Source organism: Girardinichthys multiradiatus, chromosome 17 (assembly GCF_021462225.1).
Source record: "Girardinichthys multiradiatus isolate DD_20200921_A chromosome 17, DD_fGirMul_XY1, whole genome shotgun sequence".
In the NCBI taxonomy this organism is placed as follows: domain Eukaryota; kingdom Metazoa; phylum Chordata; class Actinopteri; order Cyprinodontiformes; family Goodeidae; genus Girardinichthys; species Girardinichthys multiradiatus.
In genome coordinates, this window is record NC_061809.1 from 7,072,903 (window position 1) to 7,100,741 (window position 27,839).

General features: G+C 41.3%; 1 protein-coding gene across 4 annotated transcripts; it reads right to left on the reverse strand.

Annotated features, from left to right (window-relative positions):
• Positions 1 to 64: 64 nt before the first annotated feature.
• LOC124883385 (NXPE family member 3-like) lies at positions 65 to 27,748 on the reverse strand. 4 transcript variants are annotated; one of them, XM_047390513.1, is made up of 9 exons: positions 27,602 to 27,748; positions 18,950 to 19,335; positions 13,994 to 14,152; positions 6,171 to 6,632; positions 4,376 to 4,671; positions 1,724 to 1,794; positions 1,221 to 1,253; positions 848 to 1,042; positions 65 to 766 (listed from the first exon to the last, which is right to left on the reverse strand). In XM_047390513.1, the coding sequence occupies exons 2-9, from the start codon at positions 19,115 to 19,117 to the stop codon at positions 213 to 215; spliced, it is 1,938 nt and encodes a 645-aa protein (XP_047246469.1). In that variant the 5' UTR covers positions 19,118 to 19,335; positions 27,602 to 27,748; the 3' UTR covers positions 65 to 212. The 4 variants fall into 4 exon arrangements, with proteins under 4 accessions (XP_047246469.1, XP_047246468.1, XP_047246471.1 ...); XM_047390512.1 differs by having other exon boundaries at positions 65 to 1,042; XM_047390515.1 differs by lacking the exon at positions 13,994 to 14,152 and having other exon boundaries at positions 65 to 1,042.
• Between the last annotated feature and the right edge of the window lie 91 nt (positions 27,749 to 27,839).

The following is a 27,839-nucleotide window of genomic DNA, read 5'->3' on the forward strand; positions in this document are numbered from 1 at the left end:
ACAGTTCTACAGTGATTCATGTCACGATTACATCATATAGTAGAAAAATTAAACTTGAAAAGAGTTGAGGAAAGACACTAAGTTCTTAGTGTATTTTTATTGAATATTTAACACATTGAAGATAGAGGTCAAACTGTAAAGTAAGTGTTACCAATCACCAATATCTTCCCCGACTACCCAGATCTACAGTATTCTACTTCTTGGATGCTTCTTTAAAGTTCACCACTGGGGCATATGTGGGACAAAACAACATCTATCATATTCTTAATAATGGGAGGTGGTGGGTGGAGGTCATGTGGAAGGTAGTGGGCCTGGCTCATCTCCCAGGCATCCAGCAGTCGGACATTCACTTCTTTGAATATTGCCCTGAGTATCTTATCACGTTGTAAAAAATAAAAATCATCAGTGGTCACTGACTCTTGCACTGTCAGCCTCTTAGGATTAGCAGTCCTGATGACAACCAGTGTATCTGGAGCCCTAGTTAATAGCCGCACCACTGCCCTCCTTATGCTCAGCAGACGTCGAACGTAGACCTCCACAGGAAAAGTGCTGAAGTGTGCCCAAACCCCAATAACTACAACAGTGTTGTTACCTCCAACCACACTGTCCAGTTCGTTGGCAACAAAATGTAACTGACTGACCGGCAACACAGGAGCACGAATAGGAGGACCATGGCAGCGGAATGTCACTAAGATGTTGTTTGTATAATCCAAGGCCATAAATGGTCCAGTTTTTGGGGGATTTTTCAGGTCAAACAACTTGAGATCTGAATGTATAACAGAGAATAGATCAGAAAGAAGTGTGAACCAATTCTCATTGCTGGCAGACATTTCTACTTGGCATCTACCTGGTATTTTTGCAACTAAATATTCAAACCACTGTCTGATGGTGGAGTCTCCATACAGGTGGACCACCTTCCCTTTCAGACACTGGCTCATTGCTGTGCCGTTGTTAAACTGACGAACTGTGGTGCCATCAAGTGCTCGCCATGCACCCTGATAGTAATAACCAGCAGGTCTAGTCCTCACGGCTTCTCCTAGACCTTAAAGATCAGAAGGGATTTTCAAAAAAACATCCAAAAAAAGAAAACAAGACCAAAAACATGCTTTTAAGTATTTGTCTATTTCATAATATCACTTTAGATTTAAAAGAGTGATGATTATAACCATAATAATTTTTGGATATTAAAATTTTACACAATTACACTAATTATACTTTACCTGATGTGTAAATTGGGACTGTTTCATTGACAACTGGGAGAAAAAATAAATGGCATTTAGTGATTGTGTGTTATGACAACAACTTTAGCTGAAAACAGCTGCTGTAAATTAATCACATTTCATACATGATCAGTATTTTATGGGTCATTCCAAAAAAAACGCACTTGTCACTAAGTCCATATAGTAAGACCTGATTAACAGGCACATGCTTTATTTTACTGTAACTCAGTTTATGTGCTTATTAAAGACTAAAGTTGTCTCAGAGCACTCCAATCAAATTGAATCTAGCTGCATTTCAATCAAAAGCTACTAAGTTAAATCATATCCAATTAGATACAGTATAATCATGTATTTATCTGTAACCAATCAGATAGAATTCCAGATGACAAAGATTTCTAAGGAAGTCATGCTTAAAATCTGACAACTGTTTGCTCTTTTCCTATTTTTGTTGAACAGTTCATGACTAATTGTTGTAAATTCACTGACAATATAGTAACCTTTACCTTTTGATTTTGGTAAAATGGTGATTTTGGAAGGTCCAGATGACCGAATGGAGGCTTTCATGTTGACACCACTTTAACAAAGAACAGAAAATGTATGAAACACTGTCAATTTAAAATACAATGTAAACCCTGAGATGCAATCTTAGTTAATGCTACTTTTTCTCTATATTTATTCAAGTAAGTTTGGTCATACTTTGTTGTGAGGGAAGTGTGGGATAGTCTGTAATGTTTTTCATTTTCTGAAACATCCTTTTTTCTCAATGGGTTCACCAAGCTCAATAACCATCCGTAGAACAGAGCTAGTCTGTTTATCAGCTTGTTCAGTTTTTGTAGGCTCTGATGCTGCTACCATAACAAGTAAATGATAAGATTACACTTTCCACAACACATGTATTGAAGATGTACAGCCTCCTGTTGCAAACACATAAGGTCTAGCTTGTCTCTAGACTCAGCTCAGGAACTTGAGTTAATGAGCTTGACAAAGTTGTATATGTTTGAGGCACAGACTTTGTTGAAACTGTAATCACATTTTTAAATGAATTTAAAGATTTGTTTGAAGATGTGAATCTGATTTGACGAATTTTATTGCCTTGATCATTTTAATTTCTGAATTTAGTTTTGTGATGCTATTTCTTTAATGTATCAGAGAATAGAGGAGGTTTTACTAGTTCTCTGTGGGTCACACTCTCATACAACACTTAACATCCACCATATGATAAGGTTAGCTGAGGTATATTTAGGACTACAGCCATCCTCTTTTACACATATCTGGTTTGAACTGCTAAACACTGGTAGATGGAAATTAACATGGCCCTCTGTGATGCAATCCCCAAGGTGAATTTAAAGGACATTGTGCCAATATTTCCCTGCGTTGAAAGACGGTGATGAAGTGGAGCCTGCTGCTCATGTATGAAGCGAGATTTTGGAAAGGCCAAATGCAAAGGGGGGATTGCCTTTGTTTTATGATCACAGTGAGAGTGAAGTCCAACAGGTGCCCACCAAGAGGCAACTGAACCCTCTTTTCTTTCTGTCCTCTGGTCACCATCCCCTGTGAGATAGCTAGATATAAAATAAGAACAGGAGAACTTTCCAAACAGGTGGTTGGAAAAGTCTGATAAAGATCTCAGACTGCTTAGACATGAGTTATTTAAATAAGTTGCTAAAGGTCCATTCATTATTTTAGCCAAATCAATGTTTCTATTGATCAGTAGGGAAGAATGATTTGTTCTTCATTGTTGATTCCTATGTTTGTGTTTGTTGAAAATACCTCTAAATATGGATAGGTTTGATTAATAATACATTTACACCCTGATTGTGTTATGATTTGGGGTTGTTTGGTTTTTGATAATTATGGCTTACAGGTAAAGAAAACACAATATTCAATGTTTTAATCTTGCTAATATAACGTTCAGGCTTAAATATTTTAGCTGTTCATGATAAAGTCCAAACTCTTCAAACAAATACTCACAAAAAAGAACAAGGTCTCCTAAAAGAATTAAAAGACCAAGTGAGGAAAACCTCTAATATATTTATTGACAGACTTTTTTATTGTTAATATTGATCAGCCAGTTTGTAAGCTGCAACTTTTGCGAGATATTGCCAACAGCACAGTTAAGAAGCTATGCGCGCTCCTATGGTTTTGTCAGGCCAGATGCAGCACTGAATGTTTAGATTAATTCAGTTTTTGCTGTTTACTTCAGAGTTTTTGGAGGATGGATGCTAACCCTTCTGACATTTTTCTAAATAATTTTAGCAAGCAGATTCTGTTGTCCTCACAAGCTAAAGTGTACATACAATGTATAGCTTATCTCTCGGCAGGTTTTTAATTGATTACATCGAAGAATTGGCTAACTCTGAATCAGGGTCCACTTGTGTTTTTTGACCTGAATAACATTTTGAACAGCCTTCTAGATGACCAGGTACATGGTTAGTAAACAGCATTCCCTTGGTCACAAGCCCAAGAAAATCACGTGGCAGGTTGAAAACAGATTAGTATGTGTTTTCAAACAGAGAAAGATAGAAGTTTCAATAATCAAGCTTTGATCTTTATCTGATCTAGTGCCTTTACAAATATATTTAATAAAATAATATGTAAAGGTTATTCATTGAATAGAAAGTTTTCTAAAATAGTAAAAAAAAAAATTACGTTTGCCACAACTTTAAATAATCCCAAGACTATTAATTCAAATATACCTTTATTAGTAGTGAGAAACAGAGCTGTGTGAACGCTATTTGGTTGTATAATTTTCCTTTGTGTTATATTGAGGTATTTGGGACATTTCGGATATAGTACTGTACATCATCTAAGTCTGTTGGGGTTTTTCAAAATAATAGTTTGTCGGTGATATCTAAGTACAAGAATTTAGGTGTGGCTCATGCCAAATGAACACTTGGACTGGATATTATTCATTGTCATCAACATGGATTCTTGTTTTAACATAACCTTAAAACAAAAAAATCCTGGAAGATAAAAATATATCAGTTTAATAAAGTAAATTAATCTTTGCTTTTACAATCTGTGAAAAAAAGTCAACTCCCCCAAATTCTCATGGTATAATACGAATAACTCCTCCTAAATGATTTAAAGAAAATTTTTTGGCACAGTATAAAGAAAAGCGAGACAGCTGAGAGAAAACCCAGTATTGAACTTACATTTGAAAGAGCGTGTTGTCCATGGACATTGGTTTTAGTGTGAATCCTCCAAATGAATGGGTGATCCTGTGTTCACACTTGAGTTTTTTTGGCTTGTAGCAGAACCAGGGCTCACCTGTTTGGATGTCAGTGTAGTTGCACAGCTGCTCCGGTGGTGCTTTAAGGCACACATTACAAATGGCAGCTTCAGTAACTGTGCCTGAGCGGAAGATGCTTCGAAAATAAATTCTACCAGGCTGTTCCAGGTTGACTCTTTCTATAACTGTGACTGCCTCACTGGAGTGGATCATGATCACCTTTTTGAAAAGAACAAGAATTCACACAAAATTGTCATGTTAAGCAAGATTTAGATTTAGATTTCCAATACCTGTAAAGTCAAATGTTGTATTTCTGTTCTACAGAACTCATTGCAGGCTAGTTGTCTGCAATGTCTAGTTGTCCCATACAATCTTACTCACCCATAACTTCATAAACCTTCTTTGTGCATTTGTGTGCAGACATATTGGAAAAGCAAACTGTTATTACAAAGCTGGAAGCATGGAAATGTTCAAAATGCTCAAGCTTTAGGAGTTCCTTTTAATTGGAACTAAAGGGCCAAATCCATTTCGTGAAAAAGATCCGACAGCAAAATCCTGTCTCCGCCTAACATTACATTTGACATGATGCAGTCAGGCAAGTGTCTTTCTCCTGGCAACTACTAAACCCTGATCCTACTGGATTGCCAGACAGAGAGGCGTTATTTGTCGCACTACACAACATGTCTCAACTACTCTAGAGTCCAATTAATGCCTTGCATTGCACTTGGAGATGTAACACCTGGAAACCCATTCCATGAAGCTAACATTTTGTGGTTGAGTTGCTATTATTCCAGGTCACTTCCTCTTTGTTATGATTTCACTAGCAGTTGGCTGTGAAATATTTAGTGCCTATTCGACCTTAACAACATCCACTTAAAATTTCTGACCAATTGCACAATAGTTGTTAGACACTGTTGTAGAAAATTCTTTCTAATGCTCTGAACTTCCCTTACCTCTCTCCCCTCTGACCTCTGTGTTTTGTTACCCTAGAGGAGTTGGTCTGTAAAGCCATTATCAGAAGTTGGATGGTTAAAACACATCCTGGAGGGTTGTGTCTTAGGAAGAACAGATGGTCTGCTCATAAATGACTTTGTTACCTCTGACCCGAGGAGGGTCTAGGGCCATAAAGCACAGACTCTTTGAAGTTGAGGTAACACCCACATACTCTTTAAATACTGTGTGTAAATGTTGATCGGGGCTCTACTTCACTTACTAACCTCAGTGACAGGGTCTTCAAACGCTGAATGCCTTTGAATAAAACTTATAAAGACAAAGTCTGGATTTTCTCTTTTAATTAGTTAATTTTCTCTCCCACTTTGATAAGAAAATTCCACTACAACACCGCATGAGAAAAAAAAAAAGTTCTGCCCAAATAATGTGTAAGGAACAAGCTGCCAGAACTCCCAAATCATGTAAAGAAGAAAATGACACTTTTTCTCACTGGTTTGGTGAAGGAAAAAAAATTATCTGACCTTGTAGTGTATGCACAAGCCTTTAGGCTTTTCTATTTCAATTACTCTTTGTTAGACTTGCCTGTTATTGCTTCTCTGCTTCTCCTGATTTCACATGTTTCACATGTTCACATGTTTTATTTCTCACTTAAATTGACAAATATTAGTTGCCTGACTACTCTTTGCATTTGGGTCCTCAGCAACCAGAACTCGAGACCCAAAATATAACATTACTGGCACACTTAACAGGAAAAGGTTTAGTCTTACCTCAACCTCGGCTATTCCTTCCCAGAGTAAAGAGAATACAGCAGTGTAGGAACCATTGTGATGATCAAACACTTTCCCCACCACACCCGCACGAACAGTAGGGTTGTGCAGCCGAGCAAATAGAACGTCTCCACCATACTTCTTGGGGTGACCATTGAAGTCATTAATTTTAATCAAAACCTCCAGTTGATCCCCTACATGCCAACGTCCCCCTCCGTTACAAGGGAGAATGGTGTAGGTGCTGTGAGCTGGATGACTGGTGTCTTTCAGAGAAAACGTAAGTGGTAAAGATGATGTTTCAGGCCAGGTGATGTAGTCTTTTAAAAATCCTAACTCAAGCGTGTCCTCAGGTAACACGGAATGGAAGGAGCAGACACTGGAAAGCATAGGAGGCTCTGTGGGATGTTTCAGAGTTATGGTGGCTGGTGAAGAATCCTCAGTGGTGGGGACTTTCTTCTTTAACTAGAAAAAAGTTTAGAGATTAATAAAATCAACCACGAAAAACATTGTTTCAGTACAAAATACTGATTACTTGGTCAGAAACAAACATCTGCACAAGCCAGTCTGCTAGTTTGAAGACTTAGGGCCCGATCTTCAAAGATCCCTAATATCGGATGCTAATTTGCATGTACTATAAATAACTTGCACGTGCAATAAGTGGGCAGGTCACGTGCGATTTTCAAAGTTCGCGTGTGCAATGGATAACAGGTGCAAAACCGCTGCAAACCGCCCTATTTAAATGAGGAAATTGCTACCAGCTGGAACAAGAGGAGAAGCAAACAGATCCTCTGCTGTGTTGCTAGAAATATGCAGGGATTGTTACGCTGCATCATCATAAATTATCCAGTTGTTGATTTTTTCCTTCTGTTCCGTTCAGCTCTTGCATTTCTGGACTGTTGCAGTTAGTTAACTTTTGTTGTGCTACTCACAGCAGATTTGTCATCTGCCCTGATGAGATTATTTCACTTATCCTGCTCGACATAACTCGCAAGAAATTGGCCAATCAATATTAACAATATAAAAGACAAATATGTCTATTATTTAAGTTGTCTTTCTTGGTCTTTTAATTTCAGAGACCCAACGGGTTCTGTTGTTTTTTTGAGAGTATATGTTTGAAGAGTTTGGAGTTTATCATAAACAGCCAAAGTATTTAAGCCTGAACGTAATATTAGCAACATAAAAATAGATTGTTGTAGGAGTTCGTAATCTGTCTGTTATAGCTGTGCTAATTTTAAACATAATGTCACATAACTACCCTGGAAACAAGTTAAATTGAACATTTATGTACGTAGAAATTACCTATTTTCCAAGATTTTACAAAATTCGCTTTATTTGTTTTACCAATATTTTAACGATATACTATGTGTGTCAGGAGTATGGAATCGGGGGCCCTTTACTAGGGGCCATCTGGTCCCTGTACGAGCGGAGCAGGAGTTTGGTCCGCATTGCCGGCACTAAGTCGGACCTGTTCCCAGTGCATGTTGGACTCCGGCAGGGCTGCCCTTTGTCACCGGTCCTGTCCATAACTTTTATGGACAGGATTTCTAGACGCAGCCAAGGGCCGGAGGGGGTCGGCATCTATACCGGATGCCTCCTGGACGCCTTCCTCGGGAGGTGTTCCAGGCACGTCCCACCGGGAGGAGGCCCAGGGGACGGCCCAGGACACGCTGGAGGGACTATGTCTCTCGGCTGGCCTGGGAACGCCTTGGGCTCCCCCTGGAGGAACTGGAGGAGATGTCTGGAGAGAGGGACGTCTGGGCATCTCTGTTGAGTCTGCTGCCCCCGCGACCCGGTCCCGGATAAGCGGAAGACGACGAGTACGAGTACGAGTACTATGTGTTTGATTATTTAAATTATTTTTTGGTGACACAAAATAATGTTTTATTGCATAAACAAAACCCTCCCCTGGCATATGTTCACATTTAAACAACATAATCAAACTGACCCAGCTCTGACTGTTCTGGAATGACATGAATGTTACTGTCAATGTGTTTTGTTTAGTGATAAGGTTAAAGCACACACTATATTTGTCACCAAATGGAAAAGCTGCCTTAAAACGTTGATTTTTTCACCTTCTAAGAAGTGATTTTAGCATCCAGTTTCCAAATGAAGAATTTAAGAATTTAATCTGCCTTTATAATGTCTTTAGTTCTTTCCAGTTAATTATATTATCAACACAGAGCACAGTGGGTCTTTTGCATGACGTACGATTACAGGTTGTGCGCGCTTGATCAGATATGTGCGCATTTTGCCATGATCAGGATTGTGCGCTTTCAGCAGATGATCACTGACAGTGCCGGTGTCCACCACCGGGTTCTGGGATTGCCGCCGCGACAGGCACCGCAGACCTTACGGCCGCAGCTACGGGTAGCAGCATCGACAATAGATGCGGAGAACATGGTCCACTCGGACTCTATGTCTCCAACATCCCCCGGGATCTGGTCGAAGCTCTCCCGGAGGTGGGATTTGAATACATCCTTGGCCGAGGGCTCTGCCACGCGTTCCCAGCAGACCCTCACTATGCGCTTGGGCCTGCCAAGTCTGTCTGGCTTTCTCCTCCTCCAGCGGATCCAACTCACCACCAGGTGGTGATCAGTGGACAGCTCAGCCCCTCTCTTCACCCGAGTGTCCAAAACATGCGGCCGAAGGTCTGATGATACAACAACAAAGTCGATCATCAACCTCCTGCCTAGGGTGTCCTGGTGCCAAGTGCACTGATGGACACCCTTATGTTTGAACATGGTGTTCGTTATGGACAATCCGTGACTAGCACAGAAGTCCAATAACAAAACACCACTCGGATTCAGATCGGGGAGGTCATTTCTCCCGATGACGCCTCTCCAGGTGTCACTGTTGTTCCCCACGTGGGCGTTGAAGTCCCCCAGCACAATAATGGAGTCCCCGGGAGGGGCACTATCCAGCACCCCCGACAGGGATGCCAAGAAGGCCGGGTACTCTGCACTGCCACTCGGCCCGTAGGCTGAAATGATAGTCAGAGACCTCTCCCCAACCCGAAGGCGCAGGGATACGACCCTCTCATCCACTGGGGTAAACCCCAACACGAGATGGCTGAGCTGGGGGGCAACAAGCAAACCCACACCAGCCCACCGCCTCTCCCCGTGGGCCACTCCAGAGTAGAAGAGAGTCCAACCCCTCTCAAGGAGATGGGTTCCAGAGCCCACGCTGTGCGTGGAGGCGAGCCCGACTATTTCTAGTCGATATCTCTCGACCTCCCACAAAAGCTCAGGCTCCTTCCCCCCCAGCGAAGTAACATTCCACATCCCTAGAGCCAGCCTAAGCATCCGGGGATCGGGCCGCTGAGGTCTCCACCTTCGTCCGCCACCCAATCCTCTTTGCACCGGTCCCTCATGGTTAGCACTGAAAGGGCTCTGTTGAAAGTCACTAATGATATTCTAATGGCCTCAGATAATGAACTTTTCTGTACTTCTGCATTTGATACAGTCGATCACTTTTTTCTCTTTTAGAAAAGCTGGAACATGCTGTAAGGATCAGGGGAACAGCAGTAGGCTAGTTTAAATCTTATTTGTCTGAAAGATTCCAGTTTGTTCATGTAAATGATAAATCATCTTCAAACTCCAGGGTTAATTGTGGAGTACCACGGGGTTCAGTGCTTGGGCCAATTCTTTTTATTATATATATGCTTCCAATAGGTAAAATGATGTTTCCACTGTTATGGTGATGATACACAGCTTTATTAATCCATAAATCCTGATGAATCCAACTAGTTAGATTGCAGTCATGTCTTGAAGACATAAAAACCTGAAGGATTTTCTGCTTCTAAATTCAGATAAGACAGAAGTCGTCATCTCTGGACCAGAGTCTTTAAAAAAGAAACTGCTTAATCAATCAAATTATGTGGATGGCATTAAATTGGTCTCCAGTACTATAGTAAAAATTCTTGGTGTTCTCTTTTGACGAGGACATGTCATATCAATCAGATTTCCAGGATATTCTTCTTTCAGTTCTGAAATATTTCCAAAATTAGAAATATCCTATTCAGGATTGACACTGAAAAACTACTTCATGCATTTGTTACTTCAAGGCTGGACTATTTTAATTCTTTACTAACAGGATGTCAACAAAATGCAGTTAAAAGCCTTCAGCTGATCCAAAATGCTGCAGAAAATGCTCTCTTTTTGATTTTTATCAAAAAGAGAGATCATATTTCTCCTATTTTAGCTTCCCTTTAATGGCTTCCTGTTAAATCCAGAATAGAAATCAAAATTCTCCTTCTCATATATATCAAGCGCTTATTAACCAAGCTTTATTATACATCAGAGACCTGATTGTTTTATATAATCCTACCAGAACACTTTGTTCACAGACTGCAGGTTTACTGGTGGTTCCTAGAGTTTTTAAAAGTAGAATGGGAGGCAGGTCTTTCAGTCATCAGGCTCCTCTCCTGTGGAACCAATTCCCACTTTTAGTCTGTGAGGCAGACACCCTGTTTACTTTTATAGGGGACATATCATGCTTTTAAATCCTTCATTTTCACACTTAAATCATTCCCTTTTAGTCTATATAAAGTGGAACTGCAATGCTTTGGTCTGAACTCCCTGTTATTGTAGCTCCACAGGCTCCTCTTTTACTTGTATTCTGAGGTCTGTCTGAGAACAACTCGTTTGTGTGCTGTCTCTTTAAATGCTACTCAGGCACTTCACACCCCGCATCCCCTCAAGGTCAAGGTCAACCTGTTTGGCCATTTTTGTAAATTGATAACAAGTATCTAGCGCCACAGAAACAAGACAAAAATGGCATAACAATGCCAAACAGTTTATTTAATACTATTCAAAACATGCAGCACGGTTTTGTCCTCAAGAAGCTAAAAGCGAGCACACAGCCCCAACATAAACAGAAGGCACGATGCTACTGCTATCAAAACAATGGCTAGCATGTCTTAGCTACTCACAATAAATTCATGTCTAAAATACAGTATGTTGTAATTTTAGCGTTATTTGCAGCTTGCTGCTTTGTTGTGTCAATTGTTTCCATTGACAGAAGGAGCTGACCCCTTAATCAGATAAAGTCTTTCTTGATTCTGGTGGATGTTGCTGAAGCTCTTGTCCTTGAAATGGGGGAAAATATGAATTTCCCCACTGATGTGGGAAGATTTCTATGAAAAATAAAATTTAACCAGGCACTTCAAAGAGGTTCTGATACTGGGGGATGGTGTGAAGAATTATGTGGGTTAATACACCCAACAAGCAAACCAAACTTATCCACTTTCAGCATTGAGCTTGGACTACAAAATTGCAGCAAGAAATAAATAAGGCGGATATGTGAAATTGATCAGCCAGAAGTCCATGACCTTATTTAGCTGTTACACACCAGTGATGTAACAGTTGGAAAAACGTAACAGATAATAGAGAAAACTGAACGGACTGAAGATATATGACCCAAACAGAATATAAAGATAAACACCTGGAAAGACTAAATTCAACTCTCCTGCACTCCTACTCCTAAGTACACAACAATATGTATTTAAGGGTAAGAATAAGTGGATTTTGCATATGTCCCCATTAAGACTAGTCTTTTAACTTTCCTGTGTGATGAAGCTTAAAAGTTAGACTGGCTTGGGTTATCCTAAGCTATCTTTGTAGTTAAGCTGCTGGAGGTTAATGCCCACTTTCCCTCACTCCTTTACATTCTTCTACCACTCTCCAATTTCGTATTACTTGCTGTTCAGGTTTTAACTTTGTGTTGTCTTTTTCTTTGTCTTCCTTGATGCTACACCTGGCCTGGCTCTGTGTTCACACTTTCCTGGAAGGGGGGCCTCAGCTGAGCTGCCAACAGCTTACTGTTCTCCTTCTACAGATGATACACCTTGTCCTGTCTTTCAGTGTTTACCATGTTTTTTCTATGTCTATATCTATTGTCTATGCTTCTGCTCTCTATCATACTCTAAACGTTAAAACTGGCTTAGAGTTAATCTGCTTAGCCAGTATTCTCTCCTAGATGAAGCCACTATAGAAGCTTCTACTGCCTTTAACGTTTCACTTTTCTTACACATGGAAGGTACTCCTTCAACAGTGCGTCTGTGTTCTTTTGTGTGTGTGCTCTGTTTTCTCAAACCCCCAGCTGGTTGTGGCAGATGGCCGCTTACACTGATCCTGGTTCTGCTGAAGGTTTCTTCCTGTTTAAAAGTAGTTTTCCTTTCCACTGTCGCTACATGCATGCTCGGTATGAAGGATTGCTGCAAAGTTAATGCAAGTGACTGCCACTGTCGCTACATGCTCATCTAGGAGTGAATGCTGAAAGTCACTGACTCGATGCAATCTGCTGGGTTTCCTTAGATGGAAAAGTATTTAGCCAATTTGAATAATAAACTCAATTTGACTGCACTGTTTGATAATGAGGATCCATTGGAATGTACAATGAAATTGAAATACCTGTCATTTTAGTGTGGGAGGTTTCATGGCTAAATTGGACCAGCCTGGTACCCAGTCTTTATTGATTGCACATTGCACCAGTAAGAGCAGAGTGTGAAAGTTCAATTAGCAGGGTAAGAGCACAGTGTTGCTCAAAATATTGAAATGCACACAACATTATGGAAGCTGTCTGAAAGGGATGTTCGAGTGCTAACCCGGATTGTATCCAAAAAACATAAAACCACGGCTGCCCAAATCACGGCAGAATTAAATGTGCTCCTCAACTCTCCTGTTTCCACCAGAACTGTCCGTCGGGAGATCCACAGGGTCAATATACACAGCCGGGCTGCTATAGCCAAACCTTTGGTCACTCATGCCAATGCCAAACGTCGGTTTCAATGGTGCAAGGAGCGCAAATCTTGGGCTGTGGACAATGTGAAACATGTATTGTTCTCTGATGAGTCCACCTTTACTGTTTTTCCCACATCCGGGAGAGTTATGGTGTGGAGAAGCACCAAAGAAGCGTACCACCCAGACTGTTGCATGCCCAGAGTGAAGCATGGGGGTGGATCAGTGATGGTTTGGGCTGCCATATCATGGCATTCCCTTGGCCCAATACTTGTGCTAGATGGGTGCGTCACTGCCAAGGACTACCGAACCATTCTTGAGGACCATGTGCATCCAATGGTTCAAACATTGTATCCTGAAGGCGGTGCCGTGTATCAGGATGACAATGCACCAATACACACAGCAAGACTGGTGAAAGATTGGTTTGATGAACATGAAAGTGAAGTTGAACATCTCCCGTGGCCTGCACAGTCACCAGATCTAAATATTATTGAGCCACTTTGGGGTGTTTTGGAGGAGCGAGTCAGGAAATGTTTTCCTCCACTAGTATCACGTAGTGACCTGGCCACTATCTTGCAAGAAGAATGGCTTAAAATCCCTCTGACCACTGTGCAGGACTTGTATATGTCATTCCCAAGACGAATTGATGCTATATTGGCCGCAAAAGGAGGCCCTACACCATACTAATAAATTATTGTGGTCTAAAACCAGGTGTTTCAGTTTCATTGTCCAACCCCTGTATGTACCTCACTTGGAATTGGTATGATTTGATTGATGTGACTTTGTAAAATGCCTTTACGTGTTAAATAAACTGAATTGTGTTTAAATTAATAAACGTTTTAATAATATTCTACTTTACTGTAAATTTTACCCTTAATGCAATAGTGGTATTTTTCAAATTAAACCTTATTGTCATTCTTGATGTATATTATTCATTAGGCTTAAGGCAACAACTGCATATGAATGGATAATGGTTATATGGATATACTTTTAGTCAGCTCCCTTCAAAGGATTGTGGGAAAAGCTGTATTTTTGACAGCCTACGATTCTCATGCAATTAATGTTTCAAAGATGTCAGATACTCACCTCAGATAATTTGCATGTAATATGATCAGTGAAGTTCACACTATAAAACATGACCCATAAAATAAAAAAAGTCAAGAACAGGAAGATCAAGCCATACTTCAGAGGAAAACGTTTCCTTAATGTCTGGCCTCCCAATGTGATTAATGACTGGTTCTGGCCCTGGGTAAAAAGACGAATAAAAAAGTACAAGTGGTTACCTCAGTGTTCTATAACTTGTTTTATCATCGCACCTTTAATAATATGTGTAAAAGTCTAAAAGATTCAATTATATTAAATGTAATAATCAACACAATATATATGAAATACCCAGCATTGCTTCATCTAAGATCTGGCTCTTAGACAAAAACTCAAAAAGGGGGATGCCTACAATGAAATTCACATTCCTAAGCAGGAAATAGGAAGAAATGGTCTACTTATTAGAGGTGGACACTCTGATCAATTTTTAAAAAAAGTGAAATATCATCTTTATAGGAATTTTTAGGGGTGCCAGTGAATATGGCCCCAGTAAATTTGTCAGAGGAACTTATTTACCATTGTGATATTTCCTTAAGGTTGTATATTTTAGGGTACATTTTTACTTTTTATTATTTCTTGTATATGCCTTTTAAATTAGACAGATCAATGTTTTTCAATTCATCATTTTTGTGCTATTGCATATACATATACAGAAATTACAAATAATTTGATTGCCAGTTTTCTGAATACTTTTATAAAATAAATTCTAACAAAAACAATTTAAATGCAGTTCATGCCATCAACATTTTGATTTTTATTACTGGATGAGAAAACATCTCATCTTCACATGTCATTTCTGTTATGAGGGCAACTTGGTGAATTTGTTTCAAAGGTATGCTGCTGCATCAGATTTTACCAGTTCTGGTTGGAAAAAAAATACTCATTCTGGACAACAGGAATTTTTCTTTTGCAAAGATGTACTCAGGCTTTCCAGCTCAAATGTTTGATAGAAGCAACAAGTTTTTATACCTGATGTTTGTTAAAAAATACATTATTTCAAGAAAAACAAAAGCCAGAAGATTAATAAATGATCTCTTTTGACGGTTGTTGTTTTTCCAAATGCAAGAGGCTAGCAAGGCAACTACATTACAAATAAGAGCTATTATTTTCTCTTCTCTCATATATGACAGATTAGATACACAACCGGTCCAAAAATTTAGATACACTTTCTTACTAACTGCGTCTCTTTATTTTAATGACTATTTACATTGTAGATTCTCACCAAAGGCAATGCAACTATGAATGAACACACATGGAATTATGTAGTAAACAAAAAGTGTGAAATAACTCATTATTACAGTTTAGATTCTTCAAAATAGTCCCCCTTTGCTTTAATTACTGCTTTGCTCTCTTAGGGTTCTCTCCATGAGTTTATTGAGGTGGTCACTTGAAATGGTTTTCCGAAGAGTCTTGAAAGATCTTCCCAGAGGTTCATTGAAAGACGGCCACAGGTTATTACGGTCATCAAAGCACAGGCTGGCTACTTTAAGGAATCTAACATAAAACATATTTAAAATTCTTTTACAATTTTGTTTGTTTGCTACATAAATGTGTTCATTTACAGTTTTTATGCCTTCAGTGAGAATCTACATACATTGCAAATAGTCATAAACATAAAGAAAACCATTGAATTAGAAAGTGTTGCTAAAACTTTTGACCAGTAGTGTAAATCTTTAATATCTTTTAAATCTGAGATGACTGGCTTTGTTTTATAAGTAAAGAGGTATAAAGATGATGATTATGTGATAGGTTAGCCTTTTGCTTTACCTTTGTGTTATTCTCCATAGTCGTCCTTCCTTGTCCTCTGCGTTGCTCTCTTTAAACTAACCAGTTTACACTTGTTTTTTCATGAAATCACTCCCACTCCTGTGCAACTGTGAATGCATTCATGCATGCTTTGAGACTGAGTTGCTGTAAGTTGAATACTTTCATTTATGTCACATAACAATGTTGTCCACCTGACTTGTCTAGCAAGATATTTACAAAGATTCTATTCATTCCAGCTCATGTGAAGAGTGGAAAGGTTGTGGTGTTGTGGCGTTCGTAATTCTCTTCACAATGGTACACATCCACATTTCATACAAGAAAACATAACAAGATCTTACCATGACTACATTTCACAAATTGTAACAATAACTAACCGGGCTAAAGATCATGTTTATCACAGAGAAAAACCTAAATGTAGTTATAACTATATAGTTTTGAATTATAGCAATGACAAGTCTTGTCTTTGCAGCGTGCTGCTGCATACGAAGTTATACACTCAACCAACTTGTCTCCTGTGGCTCAACAACCTGACATTCACAACCTGGTTTCGCCACATACTTTGAAGTGGGTCCCCTTATATGGACTGGAAGCTTGACGGCCAAGACATTTTTCCCAGGCCACAAGATTATTTTCTTAGAAAATGACTTCTCAATGTTTTATTTGGTTGAATTAAAAAATATATATATATGCCCAAAATTATTACAATTAAAAGTATAGCAGCAATCGAGAAGCTATCTGATTTATTTTGGAGGGATGTTTCAACTTGACTTACATAAAATCTTTCAAGTTCAGGTTCATTTGATTTTAGTTTTTATGTCAGTTATTCAGTTCAAAAGGTGAAACCCAAGCTTTACATAGTTTCATTACTTTGATTTTATCTTCCTTTAGTATATCATGACTACGTTGTGTATTTTGTGTGGCTTTGTACAGTTGAGAGTAACTTTACATTCTTTTGGAAGCTAATAAACATAAGATCACTGGTTTTGCCTCAATGATCAATGGTGTTTACTCCCACTTTAACAGTGAGGAGCACACAAAACTAAATTTCTGATGTTAAACCAGTGCAAACCTTCTCACAATGCTGAGCAAGACAGAAACATCAAGTATGAACCAGGTTTAAACCAAGTGTTCACCTTTACTGATTTGATTTTGAAGTGCACCGGATCAATTGCCTTAAGCCCATCAGTAATCTGCTGCTTGTCCACCCTCATCTACTTTCTCCCTAGCCACGGAATCAGAGCTTCCACAGAGCTCTGTCATCACCTCTGCCAGACCAAAACAATCTCCATTGTAGGTTTGACAGGGTTCCTCCTCTGTCAAATTTACTCCAATGAAACAAATAAGCCCAACACTTCAAATATTTGTCCTTTATCCACTAACTAGAACTGCTCTAACTGCTCTTTTCATTCATCCTTACATCTGTATGAGTCTTAGTTTTTCCACAAACTTTGGATCTTAAACAAAAGCATGTCAAAAAGGATTTGAGAAAAAGAGCTTCATACTAGCAGTGAAACATAGAGCTGTAAGTGTCATGGTGTTTTTTTTTTTTTTCCTCAGCTAGAAAGGACGTGTAATTTTTTTAATGAGTTCAATGAGGTTATGATTTTGTGTTTACCTGTAATTAATTCACCTTCTTTTCCAGACATGATAAAAAATAAGATTAGACATTAGACATTACCAAAATGCAATCAGTCGCTTGGGCTCATCATACTGAAAACAGATCTTTTTTAATTAAGGCTCGGAGATCAGCACTTACAAGGTCGTTGGAAATTCACAGAAGAGATATACAAGAAGCATAATCCAAAGAGCCCGAGGGAAACGTGACAAACATGGCATGCATGAAATGAGGAACCAGCTGAGAATAATTAGAACAACCAGGTATATAAGCAAGGAGAGCAGGAGAGTGAACCAATGAGAGGAAGCTAAGGTAATCAGAGGAAAAGTGGAAACAGGTCTGGGAACAGGCTGAGGAGATTGAGGGAATGGATGGCTGCTATGGCTACTAATGCTGGGAAACACAGGGACACAAGAGAGAGAGAAACTATAAATAAACAAAAACACCCAATTGGGAGGGAACTATAGAGTCCATGAAGCTAATATAACACAAAGGCAGATCAAAGTCCAAACTTGGGAAAGTCCAGGATGCTGGCGACGAAGGAGCTGGCGATCTGGGAGGCCGGCGGCGACTAAGCAGGTGTCTGGGAGGCCGGCGGCAGCTGTTTAAGGACCCTCGGAGCAACGGTCTGGTGGTCTGCTGTGGAGGACTCTCGGAGCAGGCGGTCTGGGGGCTGGCGCCTTAACCAGGATGACCCACGAAGATGTTTGTTGGGAGGCTGGCGTCTGGGAGGACGGCTGAGGCGAGTAGAAGACCCTCGGGAGGGCAGACGGTTTGGAGGTAGGCCGAGCTTGATCTCAGGACTCGGCTGAAACTCTGGTGGCTTGGAGTCAGGCTTGGAGTCAGCCTGAGAGTCTGAAGACTTGAAGTCGGGTTGAGAGTCAGTTGTCATCTTATGAAACTTGGAGTCTGAAGGCTGAAAGTCTGAAGGCATATATGGTCTTTATTCTCTGGGTTTGGTACTCAAACTCCGGGACGGATGTGTCGAGGACTGAGGCTTCGTATATGGTTTGCATGCTCTAGCCCTATACCATCCACTGTGCCCCAAGATCCTTTCTAATTTTTATTTCTACATTTGAACCCTTTTTGATTTCTGTATTCTATGTTAAATTATTTGAATTTTCTACAGTGATTAAAACGTTTAATCCAGTTGAGTATTTGAAGCAACTGTGCTCCCATTGTGAATAGTCAACATTTATTGGTATCAAGAGTGTGCCATTTACAGTGTTATGCTGTGTCGCCTACTTGTTTTATTTCTGTTTTTATATCTAAGAAACAACTGACCATCTGGAGAAGAAACGTCAATGCTATCTTTATTACTAGCTAATTTATAGAAAAAGTAGGTTATGCCATCAGTTTCACTTTCAGTTTTAAGCATAGAACATGACCAAGTATGTAAAAAGCATAGGGTACTATGTTATTAATTTTATGATGGGTTCATTGGCGCCATATTTGAGCAGCAGTTGACTCAGTTTTGTAGTGGTCACTCACAGACATGGTATACAAAGTGTGTGCAAGATTCAGTTTTCAAATTGAGTAAAATTGAAAAAGTGTATTACCTCAACCTGTGCTCTTCCTTCCCAGAGTAAAGAGAATACAGCAGTGTAGGAACCATTGCCATGATCCAATACATGCCCCGCCACACCTGCATAAAGACTAGGGTTGTGCAGCCGAGCAAGTAGGAAATCTCCACCAGACTTCTTGGGATGACCATGGAAGTCATACATTTTTATCAAAACTTCCAACGTCCCCCTCTGTTTGGTGGGAGAATGGTGAAGGTGCTGTGAGCCGGATCACTGGTGTTATTCAGCGAGATGTGAGACATTAAAGAAAGCGTTTCAGGCCATGCAATTGAGTCTTTTAGTAGCCTTGCCAGGTAAGCCTCCTTTGGTGATAGTGAATAGAAGGAGCAGCTGCGTTTAGCGACACTGTTGGAGAGATTTACCTGAAAAAACAGTCATACGAATTATGTGACATGGTTACACGGATTTTAAATACAAGAAATTAGTTTTTGTGGGATGATGATTCCCACTGTTAGGTTAACCTTTTAGCTGCAGATTCTCATTGTGTTATCTTTTTTGAGGCTTGTCATGGACAATATCCAGTACAAGAATGAAAAAAATATGTCTTTGGCAGTTTATCAAGAGCAATAGTGGGTTTGACATTTTTATTTTCTTAATTTTGTTTAATGGTTTTTTTTTTGTTATTAGAACGGAATTATGTGTCTACCACTATGTAATATTAGATTTGTTGGAGTTTGTCAGTCATTGATGGGAGCAAGCCACTTTAAATGTATTTAACTGCCTCTTATTACATTTCCACAAAATGGTTTTCCTTACACTATATTGCTAAAAAGTATTTGCTCACATATCCACAATGGAAGCAAATTGTTACCATATTTCAAATGAAAAAGCATTTTCAGAAATGCTTTTTCATTTTAAGAATGTGGCTGCATTGTTTGACTCATAAATGAAATTAATAATCAATAATCCTATTTGCATTTTAATTTTCTTCTTCAAGAATGTTCATTCTTTCACTTAATTAAAATGAAAAAGAAAAAGACATTTGAGATTTATTTTTCAAAATGTACCCCAGCAAATAGATACCAAAATTCAATCTGAAATGTAAAATTTGAAAATAAAAAAGGATTTCAAAATGCTTTTTCATTTTAAGAATGTAGCTGCATTATTTAACCCATAAATAAAATTTGTAATCAATCATCCTATTTGCATTTGCATTTTCTTCTTCACGACTGCACATTTTATGCCATAATCAAAAAGAAAAAAAAGCAGACATTGCTTTTTTGTTTTCGTGGTCTGCCCGCAAAGTACTGCCCAGAACTCGTAAACGAAAAAGCATTCCGAGCGGCAGGTGCAGCAGAGTGACGTCAGCAGCCGCTCTTCCTCAGCTCCCTGCAGACCGAGCTACCCATCTTGTTCGGTAGGGGGCGCTGTGCACGTCTGCATTGCATTACATTGCAAACGTGCCGAGAAATTGATTGAATTGCAGCAGGGCCGAGCTCAATTTGTGGCAGTGGCAGGCAAAACTGGCAGTTCCGGTCACCGAAGCTGCCAACGGAACTGCCACATCCTGCCGCAGGGTGGCAGGGGATTCCGCGAGGATGCCAGAAGGTGCCAGACCGGCCGTAAAAGCTTGCCAATGCGGTTGCCGCTGTTTTTGTGGAAGCTAATGCTGATTATCAGCAAATGGGATGTAATTGTTGTTATAACCTGTTACCTTTACATAATAATTTCATTATTGATTATTATTTAATAAACAGCTTTAGACCCATAACATAAGGTGATTGTATTTACTTGACATGGAAAATAAATAGCACTATGTGTATGTGTGACGTGTTGAAAGGATGACGAAGATTTATTGCACAAACAGCCGGTTTATTATAGAGCACGAGTGGCTGTTCTGAATTGTCACTCACAGAAAATTATAAATAAATGCTTAAAAACACGCTGGATGTCCCAGGCCATAAGGCTGCCACGAGGTTGCCACAGCCTGCCACCGGAACTACCAGGTCTTGCTCTCATTGTTATGTGTTTGTCTGATCCTAGGTTAAAATGTACAAGCAGAAAAGAGCAAATAGATTATTTGCGATCAAAGGAACATAAAGACGATTTAGTCTAATTGACCTTTGTTATTTGCTATTTCAACATAAAAACAAATCAAATGTATGAGAATAATCTTTATCTGCTATTAAATGTTATCAGATGATGATTTGTATTTATTTATTTCCATGATTAAACCTTCTTTTTATTACAGCCTAAAGTTTGGTTAAAAATCTTAAAGTTTTATATATTGTAGTGCAAACTCCAAGCACAAGAGGGGTAGCTGCCCCTTTCTTCATCTTTTAAATAAGAAAGGGGCTGTTGTGTAAATTCCTTATTGGATGATATCCATTTTTCAACCTGAAAGAAATTTGAATGGTTTTCTTGTTTTCATTGGATGTGTTGTAGTGAGTTTGACCTGTAACAAATTAGAGTCCTGGCAGTTTTGAGTTACCTATTAAGTTAACTCCTTAGTTTGGTATAACTTAACAAACAGGAAAACTGTAAATTATTCATTATTTATGTAATCCATAAAAAGCCATAAAAGTTATGCAACATTTATGACACAGGTAAGCCCAGATTTTCAAAACTAGAGGCTAACAAATTTCCCCCAGTGGGCCCACCACTCCCCCAGTGGGCCCACCACCTGCAGGGGGAACCGTGAGGGACCAGTGCAAAGAGGATTGGGTGGCGGACGAAGGTGGAGACCTCAACGGCCCGATCCCCGGATGCTTAGGCTGGCTCTAGGGACGTGGAATGTCACCTCGCTGGGGGGGAAGGAGCCTGAGCTTGTGCGGGAGGTCGAGAGATATCGACTAGAAATAGTCGGGCTCGCCTCCACGCACAGCGTGGGCTCTGGAACCCATCTCCTTGAGAGGGGTTGGACTCTCTTCTACTCTGGAGTGGCCCACGGGGAGAGGCGGCGGGCTGCTGTGGGTTTGCTTGTTGCCCCCCAGCTCAGCCGTCTCGTGTTGGGGTTTACCCCAGTGGATGAGAGGGTTGTATCCCTGCGCCTTCGGGTTGGGGAGAGGTCTCTGACTATCATTTCAGCCTACGGGCCGAGTGGTAGTGCAGAGTACCCTGCCTTCTTGGCGTCCCTGTCGGGGGTGCTGGATAGTGCCCCTCCCGGGGACTCCATTATTCTGCTGGGGGACTTCAACGCCCACGTGGGGAACGACAGTGACACCTGGAGAGGCGTGATCGGGAGGAATGGCCTCCCCGATCTGAATCCGAGTGGTGTTTTGTTATTGGACTTCTGTGCTAGTCACGGATTGTCCATAACGAACACCATGTTCAAACATAAGGGTGTCCATCAGTGCACTTGGCACCAGGACACCCTAGGCAGGAGGTCGATGATCGACTTTGTTGTCGTATCATCAGACCTTCGGCCGCATGTTTTGGACACTCGGGTGAAGAGAGGGGCTGAGCTGTCCACTGATCATCACCTGGTGGTGAGTTGGATCCGCTGGAGGAGGAGAAAGCCGGACAGACTCGGCAGGCCCAAGCGCATAGTGAGGGTCTGCTGGGAACGCCTGGCGGAGTCCTCGGCCAGGGATGTTTTCAACTCCCACCTCCGGGAGAGCTTCGACCAGATCCCGGGGGATGTTGGAGACATAGAGTCCGAGTGGACCATGTTCTCTGCATCTATTGTCGATGCTGCTGCCCATAGCTGCGGCCGTAAGGTCTGCGGTGCCTGTCGTGGCGGCAATCCCAGAACCCGGTGGTGGACACCGGCAGTAAGGGATGCTGTTAAGCTGAAGAAGGAGTCCTATCGGCTGTGGTTGGCTTGTGGGACTCCTGAGGCGGCTGACGGGTACCGTGAGGCCAAGCGTGCTGCGGCCCGGGCTGTGGCAGAGGCAAAAACGCGGGCCTGGGAAGAGTTCGGTGAGGCCATGGAGAAGGACTACCGGTTGGCCTCGAAGCGATTCTGGCAAACCGTCCGGCGCCTCAGGAGGGGGAAGCAGTGCTTTGCCAACACTGTTTATAGTGGGGGCGGGAGACTGAGTACCTCAAGTGTCTGGATGTTGTAGGGCTGTCATGGTTGACACGCCTCTTCAACATTGCGTGGCGGTCGGGGACAGTGCCTCTGGACTGGCAGACTGGGGTGGTGGTCCCCCTTTATAAGAAGGGGGACCGGAGGGTGTGTTCCAACTACAGGGGGATCACACTCCTCAGCCTCCCTGGTAAGGCCTATGCCAGGGTATTGGAGAGGAGAGTCCGACCGATAGTCGAACCTCGGCTTCAGGAGGAACAGTGTGGTTTTCGTCCCAGCCGTGGAACACTGGACCAGCTCTATACCCTCTACAGGGTGCTCGAGGGTTCATGGGAGTTTGCCCAACCGGTTCAGATGTGTTTTGTGGACCTGGAGAAGGCATTCGACTGTGTCTCTCGTGATGCCCTGTGGGGGGTGCTCCAGGAGTATGGAATCGGGGGCCCTTTATTAGGGGCCATCCGGTCCCTGTATGAGCGGAGCAGGAGTTTGGTCCGCATTGCCGGCACTAAGTCGGACCTGTTCCCAGTGCATGTTGGACTCCGGCAGGGCTGCCCTTTGTCGCCGGTCCTGTTCATAACTTTTATGGACAGGATTTCTAGACGCAGCCAAGGGCCGGAGGGGGTCTGGTTTGGGGACCAGTGGATTTCGTCTCTTCTTTTTGCGGATGACGTGGTCCTGCTGGCCCCCTCTAGCCAAGACCTACAGCATGCGCTGTGGCGGTTCGCAGCCGAGTGTGAAGCGGCTGGGATGAGGATCAGCTCCTCCAAGTCCGAGGCCATGGTACTCGACCGGAAAAGGGTGGCTTGTCCTCTTCAGGTTGGAGGGGAGTTCCTGCCTCAAGTGGAGGAGTTTAAGTATCTCGGGGTCTTGTTCACGAGTGAGGGAAGAATGGAGCGGGAGATCGACAGACGGATCAGTGCAGCTGCCACAGTAATGGGGGCGCTGTGCCGGTCCATTGTGGTGAAGAGAGAGCTGAGCCGAAAAGCAAAGCTCTCAATTTACTGGTCGGTCTACGTTCCTACCCTCACCTATGGCCATGAACTTTGGGTCATGACCGAAAGAACGAGATCACGGATACAAGCGGCTGAAATGAGCTTCCTCCGTAGGGTGGCCGGGCACTCCCTTAGAGATAGGGTGAGGAGCTCGGCCATCCGGGAGGAGCTCGGAGTAGAGCCGCTGCTCCTCCACATTGAGAGGAGCCAGTTGAGGTGGCTCGGGCATCTATACCGGATGCCTCCTGGACGCCTTCCTCGGGAGGTGTTCCAGGCACGTCCCACCGGGAGGAGGCCCAGGGGACGGCCCAGGACACGCTGGAGGGACTATGTCTCTTGGCTGGCCTGGGAACGCCTTGGGCTCCCCCTGGAGGAGTTGGAGGAGGTGTCTGGAGAGAGGGACGTCTGGGCGTCTCTGCTGAGTCTGCTGCCCCCGCGACCCGGTCCTGGATAAGCGGAAGACGACGAACGAACGAACGAACGAACGAGGCTAACAAATGGCAATTGTTTGAGAAATATTGCATGTCTGTTACAAAACTTTAGCTGGATGTAGCAAAAGTCAGATTAGGCTGACCCTTTAGGACATATAACACAAATGTCCTCACAAAAAGGTACATCTTTTATTTTCCTCCAATGTCCCTTGCAGAGCTGAGTAATTATGTGAATTGACTTATTATTTAAAAAACCTTACCTGTCTTGTGGCAAGTTAGGTTTATATAAGGTTATTGTTACACAGATTAGGGCAACAAGATACTTCGGTGTAAAAAAAGCATTGATGTTCATATAAATTGGGATCTTGCTGATTTAAAGACCCTTGGGAAGTGTGAATTTCGCTTTTGCATAAACCTGGTATGACATTTTTAGGAGTTGTTTGAAATTATATAAATCTGTTATTGTCTTGGTTTCTAGCTTCAGCTTATCTTTATTTACAGTGGCTTGTAAAAGTATTCATACCCCTTCAACTTTTCCACATATTGTCACATTACAACCACAAACAACAATATATTTTATTGAAATTTTGAGTGAATTGGTATACAATTGTGAAGTTTTTTACAAATAAAAAACTGAAAAGGGTATGTTTTAAAACATTCCACTGTAGCTGTGGCTTTATGTATAGGGTCGTTGTCCTGCTAGAAGGTGAACCTCCGCCCTAATCTCAAGTCTTTTGTAGAGTCCAACAGGTTTTCTTACGAGAATGCCCTGTATTTGGCTCCATCCATCTTCCCATCACCTCAGACAACCTTCCCTGTCCCTGCTGAAGAGAAGCATCCCCCGGAGCATGATGCTGCCACCACCATATTTGACAGTGGGGATGGTGTGTTCAGAGTGATGTGCAGTGTTAGTTCTCCGCCACATGTAGCATTTGGCACTTTGGCCAAAATGTTCAATTGTGGTCTCGTCTGACCAAAGCACCTTCTTCCACATGTTTGCTGTGTCCCCAACATGGCTTCTGGCAAACTGCAAACGGGACTTCTTATGGTTCTCTTTTAACAATGGCTTTCTTCTTGCCACTCTTCCATAAAGACAACATTTGTGCAGTGTACAACTAATAGTTGTCCTGTGGACAGATTCCCCCACCTGAGCTGTGGATCTCCGCAGTTCATCCAGAGTCACCATGGGCCTCTGGCTGCATCTCTGATCAGTGCTCTCCTTGTTCGGCCTGTAAGTTTAGGTGGACAGCCTTGTCTTGGTAGGTTTCCAGTTGTGCCATAACCTTTCCGTTTCCAGATGATGGATTGAACAGTGCTCCGTGAGATGCTCAAAGCTTGAGAAATCTTTTTATAGCCTAAGCCTGCTTTAAACTTCTACACAACTCTATCCTTGACCAGTCTGGTGACTTCATGATGCTGTTTGCTCCACAATATTCTCTTAACCACCCTCTGAGGTCATCACAGAGCAGCTGTATTTACTGAGATTAGATTACACACAGGTGGACTCTATTTAATCATTAGCAATCATCAGGCAACTTCTGAAGGCAATTGGTTGCACTCAGAGCAAAGGGGGCTGAATAATTTTGCTTTTACAAGCCACTGTATACAAGATGATGACACAAAGATGGATTGTATCTTCTGCAGGTAAGATATTGACTGCATCATTTTGTTTTTTTATATGGTGCTTAGTTTCACTACCCACACTAAGGCTTGATTACAGTATGACTTTTAGTATCAAGAAATTACTTAAACAGAACTTGTCTGACAACATGAAACAAGCTAAAAGATCCCAAAAAGCAATACATCCTGCCCTGATACAAAGATCTATAAGATCGGGAGAAACAAAGTCTTTGGCAGCTATCGGGGTGGAAAGGGTTACGAATTAATTTCAAATACAATGAGAGCCATTTTCGATAAATAGTGAAACAGTTGGAAACATGGAATGGCGGGGAATTTTGCCAGTAGTGGTTGGTCTACCAAAATTACTCCAAGAGCTCATTGAAAAGTCCCCCAGAGAGTTCACAAAAGACCTCAGATGAAAATTTAAACAGTTTAGGATGAGCTGACCTGCTTTATTTTGTGCAACCTGCAGTTTATTTAAATTTGTTTCCGTTGCAGCTGACCAAATAATTGAACAATAATCTAGGTGGCACAAAACAACCAATTCAACTAAAGTTTTCCTCCTTTTATATGGTATACATTTTCTGCAATGCCTAACCACTACCATACATTTTCCTATTTTATTTAATATCTGTTTAATTTGAGGGTTCCGGGTTAGCAGACAATCCACAGTTACACCCAGCAACCTAGCCTCTGAGACTTGTTCAATAATTGTGCCTCCTATAGACAGATTCAAAACAGCAGAATCTTTTTTTAAAATAAGATGATCCAATTGGCATACATTTAGTCTTCTCAGCGTTAATCACCAACTTATTCTCATTAATCCAATACTTTACTAATTTTAACACCTCATTTAAAATTGTATTTAATTCCACAAAATTGTGATCGGAAACATACTTACTTGAATCATCTGCATATAACAATCCTGGCATGCTTTAAAATAAAGGGCAAATCATTTGTAAAAATAGAAAATAACACTGGTCCAAGCAACTCTCTCCACTCCACAGAACGTAGGCTTTATCGCAGAATAAGTACCATTGAACAGTACAATTAACTCGATTTGTTAAATAACTTTCAATCCATTCAACTGCAGAGTTTTCAAAGCCATACTGCTTTAGTTTTCCAACAGCAAATCATGATCAAGTACATCAAAGGCTGCACTCAGATCTTTATACGTTGAGCTATTCTTGTTAGTTTTCTTTGTCAAAGTATTCCCAGTATGTTCGTTTAGTTTCAGTTATGTTTTTGCTTTCGTTTTCTTCCACTGCTTCTTTAATCAGTGTCATTTATTTCACCTGCTTCGTGAATATCAGTCTAATTGCTTTTACCATGCCGTGCTCTGTATATATACTATTCTGTTCTATTTATTCCTCGCTGTAGAATACTATTTTTGCTCATGCCTTTGCTCAAGTCCACGCCCATGTTTTTTCCTATGCTCCATGCTTTGTTCTCCTCATGCCAAGCTGGACGGTTTTGTTTTTCTATTAAATCTTTTCAACTTACGATGATAGTTCTACCTGCCTGTGTGTCTGTATTTGGGTCCTCTCCAAGAGCCTTTCTTGACACTAACTGAACTTTTTTAAACATTATGTTTAAGAAGGAAAAACGTTTTTACCTGAAGGTGGTGAGGAAAAGGTGCTGTGTCAGGAAGGGGGGCACAACCCTTTTCTAGCCAGATAAAAACTCCATAAACTACATCGAAAAGATCAAAGGTTTTGTTTTCAATCTGTTTCCCAGGAGGAGTGGTAGTCTGGCAGGGACAAGTCTTTTTTTCTGCAGTCAGTTTGTGTAACCTTTCTTGTCTGCATGTGTTCCATGTGCCTCCTCCTGCTGGGCTGGTCTGTCTGCATTCC

Bases quoted from the DNA above. Each gene is read 5' to 3' on its own strand.
- LOC124883385 (XM_047390512.1), bottom strand. From the start codon at position 19,117: ATGTATGACTTCCATGGTCATCCCAAGAAGTCTGGTGGAGATTTCCTA. The intron at 6,633-13,993 runs GTGAGTATCTGA...ACTTTTTTCTAG, and splicing joins TTACATGCAAATTATCTGAG to TTAAAGAAGAAAGTCCCCAC. The intron at 4,672-6,170 runs GTAAGACTAAAC...CTTTTCAAAAAG, and splicing joins AAGGAATAGCCGAGGTTGAG to GTGATCATGATCCACTCCAG.